General features: G+C 35.2%; 1 protein-coding gene and 1 non-coding gene across 2 annotated transcripts in view; one reads left to right on the top strand and one right to left on the bottom strand.

Annotated features, from left to right (window-relative positions):
* Positions 1-9282: 9282 nt before the first annotated feature.
* Positions 9283-9355, bottom strand: Trnat-ggu (transfer RNA threonine (anticodon GGU)). The gene has a single exon. It is a non-coding gene; the product is annotated as a tRNA-Thr (tRNA).
* A 1686-nt stretch (positions 9356-11041) lies between these two features.
* LOC128552937 (uncharacterized) overlaps positions 11042-23979 on the top strand; it is a gene marked incomplete at its 3' end in the record, with an annotated part of 32586 nt that continues 19648 nt past the window's right edge. Inside the window, exons 1-9 of the mRNA XM_053534016.1 lie at positions 11042-11237; positions 15260-15364; positions 15673-15780; positions 16060-16146; positions 16940-16987; positions 18078-18170; positions 18290-18364; positions 20195-20308; positions 21807-21899. Coding sequence (XP_053389991.1) covers positions 15312-15364; positions 15673-15780; positions 16060-16146; positions 16940-16987; positions 18078-18170; positions 18290-18364; positions 20195-20308; positions 21807-21899 — 671 coding nt within the window. The remainder of the gene's footprint in view (positions 11238-15259; positions 15365-15672; positions 15781-16059; positions 16147-16939; positions 16988-18077; positions 18171-18289; positions 18365-20194; positions 20309-21806; positions 21900-23979) is intronic.

The raw sequence follows: 23979 nt of genomic DNA, 5'->3' as shown, positions 1-23979 counted from the left end.
GTATGAATAGACTGGGTTTGATTTAGTCTTGCAATGAAAGTTAATGGCAAGTGCAACACCCTTCACATTCCCTAGCACCGGCTTAAACGGAACTCAATATAAGACAATTTTGGACAAGAAGTGACTGCCTGTATGACAAACACTAAAAGAAAATGTGCAGATGTTTATGGAACAAAATTGAAGCAAAAATTGCATATTGTTTTATGACACATGCAATCCACTATCGGTCAAACCGACATGAAGATTTTGACAACTGAAAATATATCTTGCATTTTTACATGCCCATGTCTCTACATGATATTTATATGGTTACATCATTCCTTGTTGATATGCCTACAATATTCATACTTTACATAAGTCTAGAATATATCTTGCTTTCGGCCATGCAATGCAACATGCTACATTGTGTTATTGGCTTGTGGTACACTTACATCATTCCTTCACCATGTGTCTATGTTACATATTTACGAATGACATGAATAAAAGTGGTTCCTGGACAGGGGTGAATGTGCTCACTCTTACGCAGTTGACAGACATATTCTCCCAAATAAGATATGCGAGTACACACACTCTCCCTTGTCACTATGCAGAATGCAGCATAGAACTAAGCACAATGAGGTTACCATAATGTACAGCTCTCATGGCTGCAGAAGGCACTTATATCTTCGTGTTCGGAAACTTCCGCTAAACCACGGAAAAATATGACACTGCATATTGTGGTTACGTGTTCAGTAACAGGTTTGATTTGTCGAGGCGTCTTATAATCAAGTTTGAAAAGGCCGATGTATCATTAAACCTGTATGTACGTTATATTATTGCATACGTTTTATGAGATACTGTTCATCTTTAAAAGTACCATTTAAAAATCTGTTAGATCCATCGACTTTTTTTACTGGCGGCTGCGTTTGTTTGAAAGCCTCCCTTTAAATTGTTAAATATGTTATATATCTTTATTGCAACATCTAACAATAATTAGTTACAGTGGGGCAGTAGATATAGCGTTTGCCTCGTAATCTTTTAATCGCGAGTTAAATCCAGATGTCGACACTACATTTTTAATCCCCCGCGGGTGGTGGGGGTTATAAGAATGGTCTTTGTCCGTCCGTAACAATTGTGTCTGCTCCATATAACTTAAACCCCTTGGAGGATTTTCATGAAACTTGGGTCAAATGATCATATCATCAAGACAATTTGTAGAACTTATAAGTCAGCCATGTTGGCACAAGGTCAAGACCACAACTAAATGTCAAATGTTTGAGCCTTCTATTCTGTGTTCGCTCTGTATCTCCTAAACCCCTTTAATGATTTTCATGAAACTTTGGGTCAAATGATCACCTCATCAAGACGATGTGCAGAACTTTTGTCAATCATGTTGACTTAAGGTCACGGTCATAATTCAAGGTCAAAGGTTTGAGCCTTCCATTCTGTGTCCGCTCTGTATCTCCTGAATCCCTTGAAGGATTTTAGTAAGACTCGGCTGTAATATTCCTCTTATCAGGACGATGCGCAGAACTCAAAATTCACATCATGCCAATTCAAGGTCAAGGTCACAACTCAAATATTTGAGCCTTCAATTTCCTGTCCGCTCTTTTTCTGCTAGGCCACTTGAAGGATTTTCTTGAAAATTTGGTCAAGTGCTGACCTTATTGAGATGATGTGCAAAACCAAAGAGTCAGCAATGCAGGCTCAAGGTCAAGGTCACAAATTAAGGTATTGATGTCGTCATACATGGACTATAAAATATACTTAACATTGTCAATGCTTCCACCAAATACCATCAACCCTTTCACTATCCATAACAACGGCGGGGGATACAGCTGTCTTTTAGACTGCCTTGTTTTTTGTTTTGTTTTCGTTAGCCTTTTAGTTTAAAACATGATTTCTATGGATTTAATTAAAAGTTTGTATTTGTTTTATTCATTTGTAAAATAAATATAAGGATTAAACATCTGGTAATGACTAATTGAAGGTTTTTTTGAGATTTTATTGCATCTAAAAATAACAAAGATTGTTGTTATTAGATAACATTATCAGATAGTCGTAATAAAAAAGGAAACAGTCATTAAACATGTACATGTATAGTGTAACGCATTCGTTTGCTGATTTTCGAAACTGTTGCACGCACGCACGCACGCACGCACACTGTTGAAGGTTGAATTTCATTTGGCTACCACGATACAAATTAGATGAGTGGTCAATTCGCTGACTCCAAATCACTTTACTGCTGCGAGTTCGAGACTTCATCAAATCGTGATATGAGGTAGCAATGTGTGTGTGTGGAGGGTAATAATGTAAAAACTTTTCAAGCTAGTGCAGTTCGTCGGGCACTTAGAGTGTTTCTCTTGTTGCTCTATCCTCTGTAAAGGCATTGAGTACATACGTTTTTGGCTCTTAAGGTTTGTTTTTTTATATATTTATACAGGAGCTTTTTTGTGTTTGACATGCTATGCCCTTTTTGTGCGTTAGAGATTCACCTGGCGGGGATTACTTTTATTAACACTGTCCCGTGTCTTTGGAACATGGTGGGGGTAAGAGTGTGAGGTTGGATGCGCACCATAAACCGGTATAAGCTCCCCAGTGGTGTTTTTGCCTCTGACCGTTCCAAGGCGGTGCCCCACTGTGTTCCTTTATTTGTTCGTTTTGTCCTCGGATGTTTGCTTTGTGTGTGTGTGTGTGTGTGTGTGTGTGTGTGTCCGCGTGTGTGTGTGCGTCTGTTTGTAGTGTGTACGTCTGCGTACTGTGGGTTTCGTTTTGCGGAGGCTTTGGTCTTGGAACATGGTATTCTCTGTTTGATATATGTCCATGTTTTTTTTCATGATGATGTTTTCACTTCTCTATCTTGAAAGTGTAATTACAAATGTAAGATCAAAGAATCTTGTGTTTAAAATTGTCTTTTTCTTGTTATTCATCTATTCATAAGGTTAAGAAAAAGATGCAAAGTTTGTTTTCTGTTACTTTGTACTGCCTAACATGTTAACAAAAGTTAAGGAAATACCAGTCAATTGCAGTCATCTTTATTTTCATAATTGCCCATTAAGAGAGTAAATAAAGAAAAAGAAATAAAATCATTTCTCTTTAAAATGATAGAACATATAAATGACCATTCAATAAGAAATTAAAGACAAAAAGTCCTAATATAATATTTAAGATAAGAAAATAATCTTTCATAAAGAACATTCTTTTACCTTTCAAATATGAAAATTTGTAGTAATTATCTTCACTATTTTAGAGGTACAGTGCTTATAAGTAAGCCACCGAAGGGATTTTGAGACGTGATTTAAACTTTTACCTTGCTAAATTTCTAAAATTTCAAAATTTACTGACCGAATAGCGAAGAATGTAGACCATGATCAGCATACACGGACGTGCAAGCTGATATTTGTCTGCACTGGTCACAAAGGCAGAATCACTTTCCATCAGAAGGCTAAAGGTTAAGAACATCATGAAAGTAGTATGACGTCGTCGTGCATGTCGTGTATTGCAAGTCAATAATGCAACAAATTACGTGTAACACTTACTAAACATCATACATTTGAATTATTAGGAACAGTTTAAAATGGTTTTACTGAAAAAGAACTTAACCGTACATTTTGGGTTTCATCACTGACTTTTTATCAACACACCATTATATTTCCATGATGCATAGGTGCTTTGGAACTTATGACAACAAAGACATTTGTAATATATGGTAGAAGTTGATTTGATTAGCCTTAAATAACTGCATTACAACATACTTGTTTCTAGTTTCTGCATGAACATCAAAAAAACAATGATTTTCCAGTATAATTCTCTTGGAACGGCCCAAGTATACAGTATGTTGAAAATGAAAAACATCTAAAATCTATATTTTATTGTTAAAGATATACGCTCTCATTTCATCAACATTGCAGGACCTTTTCCGCGTACCATGTATTTGTCCGAGATAGGTCCATCACGTAGATGGGTAACCTCCAACTGTGTGTGACCGTCTGCTCTGAAGAAAAAAATACCCGAAAGGAAAACAGAAACCTTAAAATTCCATAAAGTTTATTATTTTAATTTTACGTTAAAAACATATGAAAGAGCTGTCCAAATAGATACTAGTAGTATGCATACTTACATGGTTAGAAAAGTTCTACTTTTAATACTGTACATGAACTTTAACAGTTAGAACCATCAAGGGAGGTAATAAAAAACAATATATTCAATAAAACTACTATTATTCATCAATATTCAAATCTTTGGCAAGTTACTGGGAATAGGATTTAAAAAGAAATTAATAGATTTTATGTTCATACCGGAAAATGTGGCAGCCACATTTTAAATAAAGGCATTTTGAGCCTTCAACGTAAAAGGGGCAATATCAAGTTTTCATTCTGAAAAAGGACCAAGTTAAAGGACAAGATCGGTGGATATGAGGGAGACATACTGCTGTACGTAAGAATATACATGAAAGTCGTGCGATATCTCTAAGTCCGAAAAAGGACCACATATCCAGAACAAATAATCGAACCTGGATGTCTCGATAATGTGTATATGTCTATTCATGCTAATAATGTATACCAAATTTCATTTAGTTGGATGGACATTGTTGGAGGAATAGTTAGAATAATTTAGCGGTTGTTAAGTGCTGTGTGGCGGCCGTAAAATGTCGCCCGACTTCATCTCAGTGTTGTTATTTTGTCTAGTCTTTCGGAATCATTGATTTCAACTCATTTAGATTTGAAGATTGAATACTGCTTAAGACGGTGTTGAGGGGCGAGGGCAGTGTTGCATTTTTCATTACTGCCCATGAACAGACTCAGTGAAACCGAGGCTGCAATTTTCACTGTTTGCCTTGTTCTCGGTGATTCCGAGGGATCTAATTTTCAGATTTTATGATAAAAAATATTCCTCTATACCTGATAGAAGTATGTTCGTGTAACAAAACTATGAATAAAGAGGCGTACGTTCTCCATGATAATTTGGCAAGATAAATGAAGTCGATATGAAGCCTCTTCTTCTAACTCCATAAATACCGGTACCCAACCCAGACACACTCACAGACACTTGGGGTTCGGACCTCCACACACCCCATTCTCCTACGCCCCTGATTAAGTTTAGCCAATATATTTTAGCATTTTACCATGTATTGAGCATAGGTGACGATCATAAAAAGCATTTTGTAACATTTCAGCGTGTTTTTAAAAAATGCACTTTTACCATCAATGCTCTCAATACTAGAAGATATGCAACTTCTCACGAACACTAGAGAAACAATAGCCAGTTAAACGTTTAAATGAACCCCTACCAATGAATCACTGGTATCAATCGTCAGATCTGTTACCATTCTGTTAAATGACACCGGTCCCGACAACTGTCGTTTGTATTCCGACGAGAAATCAATAAATAATATAAATCAATCTATCTAAATTCTATGGAACACTTCCTTGCAAATAGATCCCTGCTTTGAACTGCGCATATCATTGCCGGGTACCAAAATCACACCCTGGTACCGGCGCTCCCAAGTACAGGTGGCCCTCACACATACAGCGCTCGATAAGCGATTTTAGAGGAGCGGTGGTGTAAGTATTTCTTATTGTATCTCCGGTAATTCAAAACTTTTCTTAAAATGAAAGATATCTGCGCCCTGATGAATAACTGGTGACTATGTTCTGTGAGTGTCACAACATTTCATCTTGAAATAAACAAAATACGGCGAGTTAAACGTGAACGTTTGACTCAAAAATGTCAAATGTCAAAACAACACGTAAAATACTCGGTAAATACTCCAAATGTATTCATTTTTGATACAGTATCGTATAGCCATGTCTTCCTACAATAACCAGTTCAAATTCCAAGACTTAATTTGTTATATTTAAAGAATGACTCGTGTTTAAAGATGGTATGGGGTTTCAAAACGGCACTCACATCGCACAGGTGTTAATTTTTTTGGCGCTCAACAAGTACAGCTGGAGAAAAGTCTTCAGAAACGTAGACCTTGTTGTTGTTTACTCTCAGTGTGGTGCCTGTATGATCATAAATCTTTATATCGTTAAAAAACTGACTGTAGAAGTCGACCTTTCTATGTTAAAACTTACGGCGACAATATTTTAACATTATTTTTTATTAAAAAGCTTCTTGAAAACTGATTAATGCTAAATTTTGATATGTCCTAGGATTTCGTTGAAAAATGAAAAACGTGCTTCAAAACATTCATATGACTCAGTGGGATCAGTGGACGGTAAGGTTTGCAAGAAGATATGTGTGTGCTTGCGTGCGTTTGTGCGTGCGTATGCGTTTGGTTAAACGCCGTTACTAAACAATATTTCAGGTCAATCTCAACGTTTTTGAATACCAGTATAATGCAGTGAGCATCCGTATGATATATATAGAGCCAGGTCGATACTTTTTTCGTTGGGGTGTGGAATAAATGTTTAATTATAGTTAATTAGAGTTAGTAAAACTCATTTATAACGGACTGACAAGTTTTCTATTCTTTTCTTTAATTTTAACAACTTACCATACGCCTACATTGAATGTATAATAAATGTTGAACGAAAATATTTTACTTGTTTCATTAGATTTAAGATTCAGTAAACACTCATAACAGAAAAATAGAAGGTTTTTACGGTGGATGATTTATACCATTTCATCAATTCGCCACGCGACCCCGTCGAGCGAAAACACGAGAATTAAAAAAAGTTAAACGCGGAGTGGTTAGCGAGCAAAAACTCGATAACATGTGGCGACGCGGAGCGAAAACACGATTATGGGGATGGGGCGGGGGTTGGGGGGGGGGGGGGGGGAGGGGGGTGCTGGCGTTGAGTGAGATTCAAGATGTAAAGCGGCTGGGTGCCCGGGTGCCCACCAATGTTATGCCTTTCAAACCTCAACTTCTTGCTACGGAGCCTGCTGATCAGCCAGTTTTCGCTCGACTCCCCCCGACGATTTACATACTAAATCTAAATTTTTTGTCTGCGATTCTCCATACAGAAAATACTAGGAATAAGAAAGGGCGAGAGCGTGGATTGAAAACATGATAATTAGTGGGGCGCTGAGCGAAAAGTCGATATTTACGTTATAAATCGGCACCTAAAATTAGCGGAAAGACGGAATGGCATATATCAGCCACCAAAGAATTTTGTTAAAATGTCTGTTCGGTACAAAAGACGCTCATATTTTAATATCTTATTAATTCATGGAATTTATCAATTAATGAGTTCTTGTTTGGCTCTCTCAGGAATCGATGCGAGTCATTCCGATTTAATAGCAGACATGAGACGTAATGACTAGTTCCATTAACTACTGTTTAATCCAACATCAAACTGTTCTTGGTGGTGTAATCTCTACCACACATAACTAACCAGTCCGATTCATCTCTTTTCCGTTGTAGTTGCCTTAGAGCTGACGATTTCTCCACATTTCTGAAGACCTTTCTCTAGCTGTACTTGGTGAGCGTCAAAAAAAATGCACACCTGTGCGATGTGAGTGCCGTTTTGAAACCACTTACCTTCTTTAAACACGAGTCATTCTTTAAATATAACAAATTAAGTCTTGGAATTTGAACTGGTTATTGTAGGAAGATATGACTATACGAAGCTGTATCAAAAATGAATACATCTGGAGTATTTACTGAGTATTTTACGTGATTTTTTTTACATTTGACATTTTTGAGTCAAACGTTCACGTTTAACTCGCCGTATTTTGTTTATTTCAAGATGAAATGTTGTGACACTCACGGAACATAGTCATCAGTTATTCACCAGGGCTCAGATATCTTTCATTTTACAAAAAGTTTTGAATTACCGGAGATACAATAAGAAATACTTACACCACCGCTCCTCCAAAATTGCTTATCGAGCGCTGTATGTGTGAGTGCCACCTGTACTTGGGGGCGCCGGTACCAGGGGGTGAAAATTGATACCGCTTCGACTGCATTATAACCGGATTATCGCTTCACCACGTGTTACACGAGGTTTGTTTACATAAAGAAGTGATGATCTGGTTCAACATAGCCGTAAGAGTAACAATTTTGGTTCCCGGTTTATGACATGCACTACACAAAGCGAGGGTCCAGCGCAAGCAAGTGTTCCCATTGTTCGTGAGAAGTTGCATATCTTCTAGTATTGAGAGCATTGATGGTAAAAGTGCATTTTTTAAAAACACGCTGAAATGTTACAAAATGCTTTTTATGATCGTCACCTATGCTCAATACATGGTAAAATGCTAAAATATATTGGCTAAACTTAACCAGGGGCGTAGGAGAATGGGGTGTGTGGAGGTCCGAACCCCAAGTGTCTGTGGGCAATCCTTGCGTGTATCAGTGCTATACACTGGGCACGTTAAAGAACCAGGCTGTCTATTCGAAACGAGCTAGGCTAAGTTAGCCGGACAAGCCTGTATCTGATTTCTGATCTCTCTGTCGTGGGGGCTTTGTCTCACTCTGTCCCTCTGGTCAGATCGCTATGTGTCTGTACTAGTAGAGGATGAATTATGCGCCCTGTGTGGCTGCATTTGAACTATGTAAAGCGCCTTCGAACGTGAAATTGATCATGAGAAGGGTGCTATATAAATCTGGTATAATAATAATAATAATAATAATATCTATTTTTTTATCTTTTGTCAGATATTTTCAACCCATACTTCCATCAATTCTTCGAATAGTCGAGTGCGCTGTCAACCGGCAGCTTTTGTTCTTTTGTTTCTTGTTGTTTTATGGGAGACCTAAAAGGAGACCTAAAATTGTTCTTGTCAGTACGTCTGTCCGAATATATATGTCATGTATATCTCAAAAAAATATTTAACCTAGAGTCACCAGACCTAGGATTGTTATTAAACATGTTACGTTGTACATCTGGTGTTGTGGTTTGAGTTTTCAAAGCCAGACCATGGCCATGACTTAAGTAAATTATACTTATTATAAAAGGAAGTCGGGATTTGGCTGTTCCTAAAAATAGAGAATGGCTTAAACTGGCGCAAATGGGCATATGCAGTATTATGTGTTTCATTACTGCCTATAAACAGACTCGATAAAACCCATTTCTTCATTTCAGTTTGTTGTCTTGCAGAATCATATATTTCATTGCTGCCCATAAACAGGCTAAATAAACCCATTTCTTATTTTCTGTTTTTTCTTTTTTTTCTTTTTCTTTTCTCGGTTTGTTATCGTGCAGCATTATATATTTCATTACAGATCTTGTGCGTCGTCTTTTGTTAACTGCGCAGTTAGTAATCTCTGAACTAACATGTCTGTAACTGAACACTATATTTATACAAACTATATACTTTATCTATTATGTAACAGTCTCAGGAAAAATGTGCAGCCTCGACCAGGACTCGAACCTCGGACCTTTGGCTTACCGTGCCAACGCTCTACCAACTGAGCTACCGAGGCCACCCGATACGAGAACAGCTACACACTTTCCCTTTTATTGCGAGACATTGGCACTCCTGGCCAATGTCTGCCGCAGACTGTCAACCGAATTCAGATGCACACCCCAGCCAAACTGCTTCGCCCTGCATGGGCTCCAAGGGTGAGCATCCCGGACGAGCCCCCAAATGTAACAGTCTCAGAAAAAATGTGCAGCCTCGACCAGGACTCGAATCTCGGACCTTTGGTTTACCGTGCCAACGCTCTACCAATTGAGCTACCGAGGCCACCCGATACGAGAACCGCTACAATTATAAGGTACGATAGCCTCAATAGAGAGTATATAAGTCCTTAGACAAAAGATGAAATACCTAATTCCTATTACCTTTAACATTAGATGAAATACCTAATGCCTAATACCTTTGACATAAGATGTAAGTTGAAATACCTAATGCATATGTGTGTACATTTTATATATGCAAGAGCTGATAAATAAGACTTTAGTAGGAATTCGCAGTTTGCGCCGCACTAAGGACTGAAGTTTTCTTCCAGCGTATTTATAACTTCACCAGTATTAAAAGCTATTAAAAAACATTTATCACTTCAACAGTTTAGTGTCCCTTTTTCAGCTAAGAATTTCGATGAAAATAATCTTAAAGCGTACGTGCGATTTTTGCTATAAATCAATGTTCTGCGTAAACCCAAGTTTAATTTACATAAAACTTCCCTGAGGCAAAGGAATTGGTTCAAACGTCATTGAACGTCCCCTAACCAAATCTGTATCATATCCAATAGTTTCTTTATTTTCACAGATGCAATGAAAACTGATATGATGAAATGAAAGATATTTTCATTATGTTAATAAGTGATTAAATCAACCTTTTCTTCAACAAGTGTTAATAGCTCTCTATATAGCATCTTGTACATGTTTGGAAATTTGAACACTATAGGTCTGAGCAGTCTTACTAGACATTCTGAGTCTTGGCTATATATCTTCCTATGGGAACCACACATTTCACAGCATATATTGACCTCTTCTTAGCGCACTTTCTTGCCAAAATCATACCGATCAAATACTTTGGTAACAAAGTACATTAGACCATGCGGAATGTAGATTCAAGTTAACAGAGCTATTCGGTCGAGCTTTGTGAAAGAAAACTTTATACATTCGACATATCAGTAAAGGATTCAGTTCATGTTTCCCGCTTCACCTCTACCTTGCGTGTATAATCTAAGAGGTAATGAATAATAAGTAACGCATAATACAGCACACACAAGAGGTAATGCATAAAAACTTAGACCAAATGTCCCTAATAAGCTTCCGTAATTTTAAGATCGCTTTCTAAAAACTTTTGCTTAATTGATAACTTAGGTATTTGATATATAGACGTATCAATCGTGATTTTATCGCGTAATGTCGTTAAGAAAGAAGGTCGAAAATCTTAAGAACGTTCTTTTTAAACCGTCTATAACTGAAACATTTAATATTATACTGAGTCAAACATGTCGTTTAGCCGATTTTTATCATGACTGACTATAAACTGGTTCCCTACCGCTATAAGATAATATTGAATCTGTTTATAAACTACGTATAAAATTACCCCAATTTAAATTAACTGAAGTAAAACCTTAACAAAGTTTGTTTGTATTATCAAAACTTTATGTGCGATTATAGATTAAATTATACGACCGATCTGCCAAGTAGTTTACACGGATCGATATTTAAACAAGACATGGTATTTAGGAATACGTAGAATTTAAAATTTAAGTGTCTTCCAGGAAGTAAATCATGTAAGAAATGAAATTAGAATTAATCATATTTGGTTACTTTGTTTATACGTAACTAAGGAAGTAAATAGTGACATTCGCTGTGCGAAAGGAATTTAAGGTTTTAAACAGTGCATATGTAAGTTTGATAATCTTTTCACATTTCTGTAGATCATTTAAGACATATTTTCAGTGTAACATAATGTAGATTTATGTGCCTTCTAGTTTTGATTTATGTGTAGTTCAACATGAATTTTAACAATCAGAAAACCGAATATTTTAAGTACGAATGTCACGGATGCTCCAAGCAAGCTCATGTGAAACCTTTTTCAAGACATTAATTTTTAAATGACGCTTAAAGCTTTCTTCAGATTCGAACTTAAAACCGTATATATAAACCAGATACCTAGGTTCAGCCGACAAATTATAGTGTTTCATTTACAGTGATGTGAACTACATTTAATGTACTTTATCACAAGAACGAAAGAAATATAAATGGTCTGAGGGCAAGTTTCTGTAAGTTCTCTAGTTTTTCGATTTCGTAACCCAGAAATTAGGCAAATGTTCAACCACTTCAGCAATTTATACATTTATTCCGGGATTGTTTTGAGCCTTTAAGCCGGATGTCGCTTTCTACTATATGTCAAACAAAACTTATACTCAATTAAGAAATTTGAGTAAACATTGAATGTGTATGGAAAATGCGGAATTCTCTCTCTTTGAAAGTATTATTGGCTACACACGAATTTTAAGTAGATTGTTTCGATACTGACTTTCCGATATTACCGTTTTGCTTATGTAACTGTTCTAAATCAATTAGAGGTTCACTGTAACAGTTTATTCTAAATTTTGACTATGTCTACAAAAACTTAGGAGTTAAAATACTCCACCCAACCGAGCTACATTTTCGCCAGTTTTAATATATAAATATATATAAAATCATCAAAATTACTGTATGTTTAAATAAGATATTATCAAATAATTGTGTTAAGATTCACGATTTTATATATTTTCCTAAAAATATATAATACTTATCAATCCGTTTAGGTTATAGATAACGTGCATACAAATGTAATACAATGTACATGTACATATAAATCACATGCTGTTGAGACTATTTGTGTTTCATTCAGAAACTTTAAGGTTTCGGGTACCAATAGTTTCTTTCTATTTTAGATGTCAAAGTAAGCTTACTTCTTAGTTGATAAAGATACATAAAATGTAACATACGTATTAGCCGCCATTGAAATTTTCCACCTTGAAGAATTAGCAACATTGAAAACACTCTAACAATTGCATTCGTATGCTTTTGATTTTAATAAACTATGTTTACTGAACATACAAACATGACAATGATGCCATTATAAAGACAGCATAGATTAGCAAATTTATGGCCTGCTTCGAACATAGATAGCGTATAGATAATTAACAGTAGAGTCTGACTTGGTTACAGTATGTGCGCAGTCTGAATATTTTTGACTTTCATTCAGAAGAAATACAGTACATGAGGGTATGTAAGAATCAAATATGCGTTACCTAGGTTTTAAAGGTCACTTATTCAATTTTATATTTCGTATATCATTTTTCAAGGCTAATGCATAAATCATGCTTACATACGTTATATTTTGCCTAGATTACACAGACCATTAAGTTACATTAATTTGTTAAAGCGAGGATAGTTTTTTTTGTGTGTTTCGATGGACTGTGGTGGTTTCAAGATAGAGGTTTTTATATTTTCAATGTGTTTTTCTAATAGTTCTATTTCTTTGACCATAGTTATTTTCAAAGATCACTTATACTGTGGGACGGAATTACTGAACTACGCAATCATATTTCATTTCCTTAACGAAAACATAAATGAGAGTCCTTGTTCATATTGTGGTTGTGACGAAGACAAACAAGTCGTTTAGCCGAATTATATCGTTGTCAATTCTGAGTTCTTACTAAAATTCAAAATTCTACTTTTAAAACTATTAACAAACAAACAAACTAGTTTGTTCAAAAGATGGTGTATTTCAGTTGCTGCATATAGATTACCTCGGTATGGAACTGTATTTAAAACATTAAGTCTAGTAACGTATGTTTCAGAACATCACACCATAGCATCAATATACCAACAAGAGCCATGTCAGACATGGCTAATCCCCCCACCGGGCAGCTGTATTTGCAAATGGAATGTTAATTTTGTGGTTGTTTAGTAATCATTGTAAGTCTTTTGTTTTTTAAAGTCCACAAAAAAACTCCTTACTAGGTAGAGATACCTTATATATAATAAAATTAATAAAATACACCTAAAACTGGAGAGTAACATCTATGCTGTACCACAGAAAAGTGGTCTTGTTTTTTCCCTAGGGTCAATTATAAAAATGTTACAATATAAGTTATTTATAGTAACAACTAAGGGAAGTTAATCTTTAAAAAAAAAAAAAAAAAAAAAAAAAAAAAAAAAAAAAAAAATTGCAAGTCCACACAAAAATCTTTATCAGGAAGAGACTGGTCAAAATACACCTCAAAATTGGATTTAGCATGTTTGTTGTACTACAGAAAAGTGGTCTCGATTTTTCCCTACGACTAGTAATGAAAAAGTTACAATAAAAGCTATTTGAAGTAACAACAAAGGGAAGTAATTCTAAAGAAGGGAACTGCGCATGACACTTCGTCTCATGATGGTGTATAATTGTGCCAAGTTACATCAAAATCCCTCTATGCATGAAGAAGAAATGCTTCGGACAAAGTCATTCTTGTATCTGACCTTTGGCCTCTAAGTGTGACCTTGACCTTAGGCCTAGTGACCTGGATCTTGCGCATGACACTCCGTCTCGTGGTGGTGAACATTTGTGCCAAGTTATATCAAAATCCCTCAAAGCATGAAGAAGAAATGCTCCGGACAAGGTTTTTATTCTTGTATCCTTTGACCTCTAAGTGTGACCTTGACCTTAGACCTAGGGACCTGGTTCCTGCGTATGACACTCCGCCTCGTGGTGGTAAACATTTGTGCCAAGACATATCAAAATCCCTCCATGCATGAAGAAGATATGCTCCGGACAAATTTTTTTAAGAAAATATGATAAAGGGGAATAACTCAAAAAATAGGCAAGGTAGAGTTATTGTTCTTGCACACTGCACTTCCTCCCAATGTGTTCTATCAGTGTATGAAGTTTGAAGAAAATCCCTCCAGTACTTTTGGGGTTATGCTCCGGACAAAATGTTTTAAGAAAATATGATAAAGGGGAATAACTCAAAAAACAGGCAAGGCAGAGTTATTGTTCTTGCACATTGCACTTCCTCCCAATGTGTTCTATCAGTGTATGAAGTTTGAAGAAAATCCCTCCAGTACTTTTGGAGTTATGCTCCGGACAAAATTTTTTAAGAAAATAAGATAAAGGGGAATAACTCAAAAAATAGCAAGGTAGAGTTATTGTTCTTGCACACTGCACTTCCTCCCAATGTGTTCTATCAGTGTATGAAGTTTGAAGAAAATCCCTCAAGTACTTTTGGAGTTATGGTCCGGACAAAGATCGTTGCGGACGCACGGACGGACGGACGGACGGACAGACGGACGCACGGACGGAGAGCATTTCTAATATCCCCTTCACCTTTGGTGGGGGGATAAATAAGCCAGAAATATACCATAGAATTTAATATAAAAGGTTGCAAGGAGTCTCTTTTTCGTATCAGAATCAAACGTATCAGACATCATACATGAATAGATGCGTATGTACATACTTACAGAGTCTGCACCATTTGTGTGGAATACGCCAGTGGTGCATTGATGTCTTTATGACATATTTGTTAATACCCTCTTTAGTTAAGTGCCTAATTCCATAGTAATATCATTAAGTTACATCCTAAAATTGATTGAAACATACGTTACGTTAAATATTAATTACAAGAATGCCTAGTAGTATTTCATATACGACCAAACAACAAACAGATACGATACACGACTTCTTGATTCAAGTACTTGCTCAATTTATAGCTGTGAAGCTCTGTACTACCTTAATAATGTCAAGCAAATGCATGACTATAGATGTATTCAAAATAGTTTGGCACTATTTCAGAGGGATACGCATTGAAAGGTTTTTGTTGAAGGATGTTGAAGGGGTTTGTCGTTGTGATATATCTGAAAAATTCTATTTCAAACAATGTTTATGTTTTCAGTGGTACATAATATAGTTCTGTGGTGCATAATATAGTACTATAAATCACAATCATGAGCAGCCAGGGAAAGGGAGCCAATAGAGGCGCCAGTTCAAAAGCGAAAAGGTGACATTCCCCATATAACATTTCTTTTTTAAGAGTTTTCACTTAATATGGTTTCAACTTGAGTTTACAATTTTCGAAGTACTTGTTAGTTTTGAAGTTGAAATCGGTTATAAACAAGTGGAGTCAGATTTTACAACACCATATAAAAGAAATTCCAACGGACATATTGTTTTGTGGTATTTTACATGTTTAAACGTTGCACCTTAATTATATCTAGTGACATTTCAAATACTTAGAATGTAAGTATCTTTATAAGACAAAATATGTTTTCTTTTACTTTCAATTAAAAGTAAATGGTTTTAATTCAGTAAGCAAGACGGCAAAGTTAAACCACCGACTGAGAAGGAAAAGGAATTACAAGTAAAAATAGATGGACTCAAGAAGGAGGTGCTCATGCTTCGCTGTAATCTAATCCCGTAATTATTGTTTTTTTGCAATATTTTTGAATATGTATTGTTTATTTTATGGCGCTACCCGAAATGCTATTTTTCATGAATTTAAAGAGAATGTGAATGTTTAAAATTTCTTCATGCCATCTATATGCAAAATACATTCATAAGAAAGATCAATGCTTTAGCATAACACTTCAGAAACTGAGTTTTAATTTCAATAAAGTTTTACTAATAAAAACGTATGTGTTTTCCGGGAGACCTTTCCTTGAACTTGTGATTCAAACATATCTCTTAATATTTTAGTTCGGAAATTGAAGAGAAAATACGCCAAGAAAACAAGAATGTATCAGAAGTAAATATGGTCAGCATGCTACATGAGCAGATCCGAAGGTGGGTAATAATATTATTGTAATAGTAGAGAGAGCAAACAATAATTTCAAAAAAATCACTCCTTATTTTAAATAGTATATGTGTTCTTAACTGATTCAAAGTGCAAAATCTGAGAAAATAGTTAAAGGTTCATTTTCTGAAAATAGTTATTTGAGGGTGTTTTAAAAGTTGCATATGTTGCAAGCTTTGAACTTTTGTCTGTCAGTTTGGAAACAAATCTATGTATGATAAATACAGATACAAAATAAAACTTGAGAGAAGACTGACTTCAATTTGTCTGTGTTTTAGAGAATTGAAAATAAAATATATCAAACCAAGAAATCTCAAGACGAAAATGTGACATTTCCTTTAGTAAAATTTATACACAAACAGATGACTTTTAAGAGACAAAGTTAGAACCCACAGTTTGACGAGTTAAAAGTCTGCTGACCAAGCTACCTATACATAATTATATGTGCGTTTTAGTATAGGATAATATCTAGAAACATGAGAAAGTCAAACAAATATTTTAGGTCTGTTACGTGGATGGCTGTATCATCTTGTACGGAGATAAAAACAGTTTGTTACGATTGAGTGAAGAGGGTTTAGGGTCGGTCTCTACATAGTATTGTGCACTTCAGTATTTGTACATCATATAGTAGAGAACTCAAGTTGGATTTATAGATAGTTTCTCTTGTATAATCATCTGCATTCTAAAATATGTCAATATGATTGAATCATAATGAAAGTATATTTAGTACAGGAAATAGCCTACATACATATGAACACGTGCGAATATGTTTTTAATATTCAGGTTGGAGAATGAACTTAAAGAGCAAGCATCAAGTGGCGATTCATCAAGGTAGTATGAACGTTGTTGTATTACGTTGTTGGACTCAGTATGGTTATAATTTCTGGTCCTTTTGTTCAATGTTTACAGATTATAAAGTTCCACTTAAGCCGAGGCTAAGGTGATGTGTGGAATAACAGAATTAGCCAAAACTAAGTTGTTGTTCCTGTATGTTGAGGTCTATGCTTCTAAAGGTGTATTAATGAGTAAAGGAATGCTGCAAGGTTTTGTTTTATTCGTCTGTGCGTGTATAATAACACTCGGATACCCTTTCTACTTGCAAAGGATTTTTACACCAAAATGTTACATGTTAAGTATTCCAACATGTAGTTCTGAGTTGTTGATAAAATATGGTATTGTGAGGCATTTAATGATATAGAATTTTGATTTATTGTTTATTGTATTGTGCATTCCAGGTTTTAATTTTACTCATTTAGAAAATGGTTACATACGCGTTATTGCTAACCAGCAAATTCCATAGGAGCATTTTCAGAGGATGTTGTTTTTCTAAAAAGATAATTTTCCTTATATGTAGTGCATAGCTCAATATTTTTCTTATTCTTGGGAAGAAGACGTGTCTATATATGGTTTTGATATCATTGAAATGCTTCAAGGTACTGCAAATGAGGTCTCAATATTTAATTGTCTATATAAAGAAGGAACCGAATTAGTATAGCGTGTGACCTGTGAACTAGTTACAAGTAAGTTGTTTATGTCTGCAGTAAGACTTTCCGACATTCGACGAAAGGGCGTAGTGTCTGAAAGCCAAATATAACCATAGTATGTCTACATATATTTTTCTAAGAACTGACTGGTTACTCACAGGGCCAAAACAATAGTTGCTGTTTCCTGAAGTCCAATTTTCCTTGACATACAACAGTTTATATATCTGCTGTATATGGTTGGGTAATGGAATTACCTCCTATAGGTTTTGTCAATTGATGGCGGCATTTTACGATTAAGTATACCACTAACACATCAAATATTCATGTGTATAAAATAACGAAATCACTGTTTATACGTTCGTCATCTTTTTCAAGAGACCATGCCATAAGAAGTTCTATTTCCTGTTATGCCCATTGTTATTTGGTTTAAATTGCAGTTCAGACGATTCAGAGTTACAGCAGAAAATAGCCAAACTGACAGAACAAACTACTTCACAGGAAAAAGAAATCACTAACAAGGAGAAAATTATGTAAGTTTGATAATCTTTGTTATTACACATAATTTTTAAATTATATGAATTTCTGTATAGGACTCAGCATTACATGACATGCACTTTACAATTATGTTTACGTCTTTAAATTGTTTCAGACTTACTTTAGAAGGGAAGTGCAAAGAATTTGAAAACTTAGCTGCAGCGAGATTAAAAGACATGGAAGAAAATAGGTATAATACAATAGCATTTCAGAATATTTTACTATTAATGTTACACAGTTAGTAGCATCATTAGCTAATAAACAGCAGAAGTGTGTGGTTGTCATTTAAAAGTTCTGACAGATCTATAGTAACATTTTCAAATGACGTCAATAGCTGATACAATACTTAGATTTAACCAGTGTACTCGTATTATTACCATAGGGCTCTTAATATAGACTTTCATTTTTAGCTCACCTGTCACAAAGTGACAAGGTGACCTTTTGTGATCGCGCAGCGTCCGTCGTCCGTCCGTCCGTCCGTGCGTGCGTGCGTCCGTGCGTAAACTTTTGCTTGTGACCATTCTAGAGGTCACATTTTTCATGGGGTCTAGATCAAGTTCGAAACTGGGTCACGTGCGGTCAAAAACTAGGTCAGTAGGACTAAAAATAGAAAAACCTTGTGACCTCTCTAGAGGCCATATAATTCACAAGATCTTCATGAAAATTGGTCAAAATGTTCACCTTGATGATATCTAGATCAAGTTTGAAAGTGGGTCACGTGCCTTCAGAAACTAGGTCAGTAGATCAAATAATAGAAAAACCTTGTGACCTCTCTAAAGGCGATATTTTTCATGGGATCTGTATGAAAATTAGTCTGAATGTTCATCTTGATGATATCTAGGTCAAGTTTGAGACTGGGTCATGTGCGGTCAAAAACTAGGTCAGTAGGTCTAAAAATAGAAAAACCATGTGACCTCTCTAGAGGTCATACTTGTGAATGGATCTTCATAAAAATTTGTCAGAATGTTTATCTTGATGACATCTAGGTAAAGTTCGAAAGTGGGTCACGTGCCGTTAAAAAGTAGGTCAGTAGATCAAATAATGAAAAAACGTTTTGACCTCTCTAGAGGCCATATTTTTCATGGGATCTGTATGAAATTGGTCTGAATGTTTATCTTGATGATATATAGGTCAAGTTTAAAACTGGGTCAACTGCAATCAAAAACTAGGTCAGTAGGTCTTAAAATAGAAAAACCGTGTGACCTCTCTAGAGGCCATAGCCTTGAATGGATCTTCATGAAAATTAGTCAGAATATTCAACTTAATGATATCTAGGTCAGGTTTGAAACTGGGTCATGTGCCATCAAAAACTAGGTCAGTAGGTCAAATAATAAAAGAACCTTGTGACCTCTCTAGAGGCCATACTTTTCATGGGATCTGTATGAAAATTGGTCTGAGTGTTCATCTTGATGATATCTAGGTCAAGTTTGACACTGGGTCAACAGCGGTCAAAAACTAGGTCAGTAGGTCTAAAATTAGAAAAATCTTTTGACCTCTCTAGAGGCCATATTTTTCAATGGATATTCATGAAAATTGGTCTGAATGTTCATCTTGATGATATCTAGGTCAATTTCGAAATTGGGTCACGTACGGTCAAAAACTAGGCCAGTACTTATAAAAATAGGAAAACCTTGTGACCTCTCTAGAGGCCATATTTTTCATGAGATCTTCATGAAAATTAGTGAGAATGTTTACCTTGATGATATCTAGGTCAAGTTCAAAACAGGGTTACGTACCTTCGAAAACTAGGTCAATAGGTCAAATAATAGAAAAACCTTGTGACCTCTCTAAAGGCCATATTTTTCAATGGATCTTCATGAAAATTGGTCAGAATTTTTATCTTGATGATATCTAGGTCAAGTTCAAAACTGGATCACATGAGCTCAAAAACTTGGTCACTATGTCAAATAATAGAAAAAAAAGACGTCATACTCAAAACTTGGTCATGTGGGGACAGGTGAGCGATTCAGGACCATCATGGTCCTCTTGTTTAAACAAACTATCATTTTTACTGATATAGAAACTCAGAAGCCAAACTGAACAATGTAAACGAAGATTTAAAACTAAAACTCTCGGAAACAGAATCTGAATTACGCAAGTACAAAAACAGGCTTCCTCAAACTCTTGCAGAAAGGTTTGTGATGCACATGCACTTTGAGCAGGGACACAGATATGACGACTATTTCTGCCAGTTTCTGTCGCCACACGTCAAAACTAGTAAAAACTTTTCAAAAATGCGACTTTTGACTGGTCCCGCCATTGTGGATCATTTGAGCTGTTTGCCGACAGAATGTTTCATAAACAGAGTTGAACTAATGCACATTATTTGAAAACCCTTAACACAAAAAAACATTTTTCGCATTTTCGCATAAATGTCGAGCAAGCCTTTTTTTAAAAGTATTCTAAAATTAAGTATTCGTTTTGAAGGAATTGCTTCAAATTGTATTTGAGAGTTGTTAGTATATTATTCATTTATTATGTTGATTTGACATTGGATAACATACTGTTAGGATTATTTACAACCATTTAAACGGAAGAAATAGCACATCATTCTTAAATAATGTAATTGCACTAATCACTCTGCAACTACTTCTTGTCTATGTATTGTTTGGTGTGCGATTTAGTCCAGCAGTGAATACAAGTCAGATGACTTACCTTAAAAACGCAAATTTCAAATAAAAGAAGGCATTGAAGTACGTACAGTGCATCGGAACAGGAAGACGTTTATAACGTTTCTATGCAGTTTCCTTCAATACGACTTGTCGTGCATTTTTATGAAAAGCACACTGAAAAACACATGAAGTGACATAGACTCCTCCAGAAGAATGATTGCGACCTTAGTTTGAGGAAAGTGTAAGTTCCAGAAACTTTTGATGCTGTTTTAGGCAGTGTAAAAGTTTCATACACTAGACTCTTTTCCGAATGCATGTCAGTGAACACATAGGTGATACAAATGATTTTTATGAAAATTCCCCATTTCCAAATTTGCATGCAATACAAAAATAATTTTTATTTCTCAGAAAATCTCTCGGATAAAATAAACACTAACAATTCTGAAAAAGTACTAACATTGTAATATATGTCCCTTGTATTGGTGCTTTACACTTTTCACGTTTATGAGTCATGGAAATTTCTAGAATTTGAGCGATTTCTGTATCTTGCACTATCCACTGGAGTAGCCGTCCATATATGTTATCAGTATCCACTATGAATAAACTTAAGGTAGTGGACCTGTAGTGATACATGACACGCGGCACATTCCGTGTAATTATACGTATTCTCGTTACGCAATTCGGCAATCTTAGGATGTAAATGTGAACTCACTGATGCTTTTCCGTGAAAATCATAAAATATCAAAATCGCATACAAAATATACATGTTCGTTTTTTGACGATTGTCATAATTAGGCTCACTACCTTAAATACACACACGTATTAAGTATTAGACAAGGAACTGCGCTAAAGACTTCGCAGTTACAATTGTCAGTAATGCAATTCATACATAGTTATTTCACTACATGAAGCATTTGAGCAATAAATGATTAATTAAGGGAGGAAAAAGCTGTACTGAATAAATCATGATGAAGCTAAAGGCTTAAAATTATATGTATTTAAGCAAATTCAATATTTCAGTGCTACAGCAAAAAACAAGAACACAACTCAACATTTAGATAAAGACGTTTTGAAGAATTTAGAAAATCAAATAAAGTCAAAAGATAATGAAATGTAAGTATAAAGCTTCACAAAATAATTTTAAAATACTGTGGTGACCATGACAAAATTCAACAACTAGATGTGTAAGGACGATCCATTGTATATTGTGAACAATTAGCAGGTTTGATTGTTTGTTGTTTCATTTTGTTTAAATCGTATTTCAGTAATATGAACCTGTATGGTGGTAAGTCAGTCAAATCGTAGTTTCTATATTCCTTACAAATATAAGATAAGGGTCACTTGACTTTGGTCATATTGTCCTACGGCAGTCATTACAAAGAAAATACGCCACGCTCAAGAATTGACACTTGATGAAAAATATTGTGATTTACCTATTGAACCTATGGAATAACGAATTTTGAAATAGGTCATGCCACTTTGAGTTTATCTTTTCACCTACTTTCCTTCGTTAATATATTGTTTGACACATAAACAGAGTTCTTCTGTAAAATAAATAAAAAAAGACTAAATGAACACAAATGACAAACTAAGATAACAATACTGAGATGAAGAGTTTGGCGGCTATTTACAGCCGTTTATCAATAAGTAAGAAAATATCTACGTTTGTCCCTGTATAACATAATTACATTTCGACTGTCCGTGGTCTAATTCGTATAGAACATCATACTTCTTTTGCAATATGTCATTTTTTTGTAATAACTGCATTTGTAAATATCCCACAAAGTAGTTCCGTGACATATTTGTACATTAAAAATGATTTCAAAATTTGCAAACTGAAAATGTGATTAAAGGTTTTAGAATATAAATAGCCGGTTACCATTTTTCGTTATCTGCAACACCTTAATTTTTCGTTACCTGCACCACCTTTATTCTTATTTTCAACACAAATATATCATACTTTGAATAAAGGGTTATTAGGTTTTGTATGAACTGATTTGGTTAGTTATTCCAAGTTATACCATAACAATGAAATAGACAGTTACAGAAGGTGGAAAATCAAACAGTAATCTGAGAAATTACGATGTTGTCTTTCGTCTACCTTTTTTGCATCATTTGATTTTGTTTGTTGTTGATGTAACACCGTTCTTAGACAATATATTACTAAAAAACAGGTGCGGTAAAGACATAAATTCTGTCTAAGCACACATTAAATAGCTATATGCAAGTTTCGTTGATTATTTAAACCTTTAAATAAGAAGCAATTCGACCCAGAATGCCGTTCCATATTTTGAGCACAGTTCTCTAAGCAAACATGGTAAAAAAGATATCCATTGGCTAACATTTATTTAAAAAGTTAACATTTAGATATTTTCTTCAAATGTAGAAAATCATCATCAAATATACTTAAATCTACCAAATTTATATATATCATTGATGTAGGTAGAGTTTTAGTGGCAGTACATAGTTATACTCTCTTCAGCTATACATGTATACGATTAACCTTATGCAGTAGTACTGTAAGTACACATAAACCTGTTAATGTCATATTTACAGAAACGATATGTACAGCATTTGTCCATGTTTTTGACTATGACATTTGGTTCAAGTATACTAAAATGTTCACATATCCTTAGGACACCCTTAGGACACCGGGGACCTTTTTATGCAATCTCGCAAGGCATAGGTATGATTTTGACAACACAGAAAATGACGTCACTCGACCGTCAGATATTTATAGGAATAAAAAAAAATGAAAGTAGACATGCTAATTAAAACTTAAAAACAAAAGTCGCCTTTGCATTGGTTGATAGTCAGAGGTCACGCGCAGGGTCATCCCGACAAAATTTATGCGCGTACACTTCTCTTTTTTGCTAATGGGGAGTCAGTTCTCAGCATTTTCTATCATTTGAAATACCTTGACTTTAGCACGTCACAGGTGCCGAAAAGATATATAAATTACAAAGTGATACATTATTTTGATTTAAAGATAAATGAGCTCCAAGAGGCAAATCCAGACAAGACCTTATGTTGATCGGAACACGTTTAGGGGAATCTGGGGCGGGGTTGGGGGATTGGGGTTTGGCATACTCCTACAAAAAAAAAAAAAATTAATTGCAGATCTGCTCTGGGGCCGTATTCATAAAGCATCTTAAGTATAACTATAAGAAATTGATTATTTACTTAAGTATTA

The sequence above is a fragment of the Mercenaria mercenaria genome, unplaced genomic scaffold (genome assembly GCF_021730395.1).
Source record: "Mercenaria mercenaria strain notata unplaced genomic scaffold, MADL_Memer_1 contig_3311, whole genome shotgun sequence".
Lineage (NCBI taxonomy): Eukaryota > Metazoa > Mollusca > Bivalvia > Venerida > Veneridae > Mercenaria > Mercenaria mercenaria.
The sequence above is the reverse complement of the archived record's forward strand: the minus strand, read 5'-3'. Positions and strand labels throughout refer to the sequence as shown.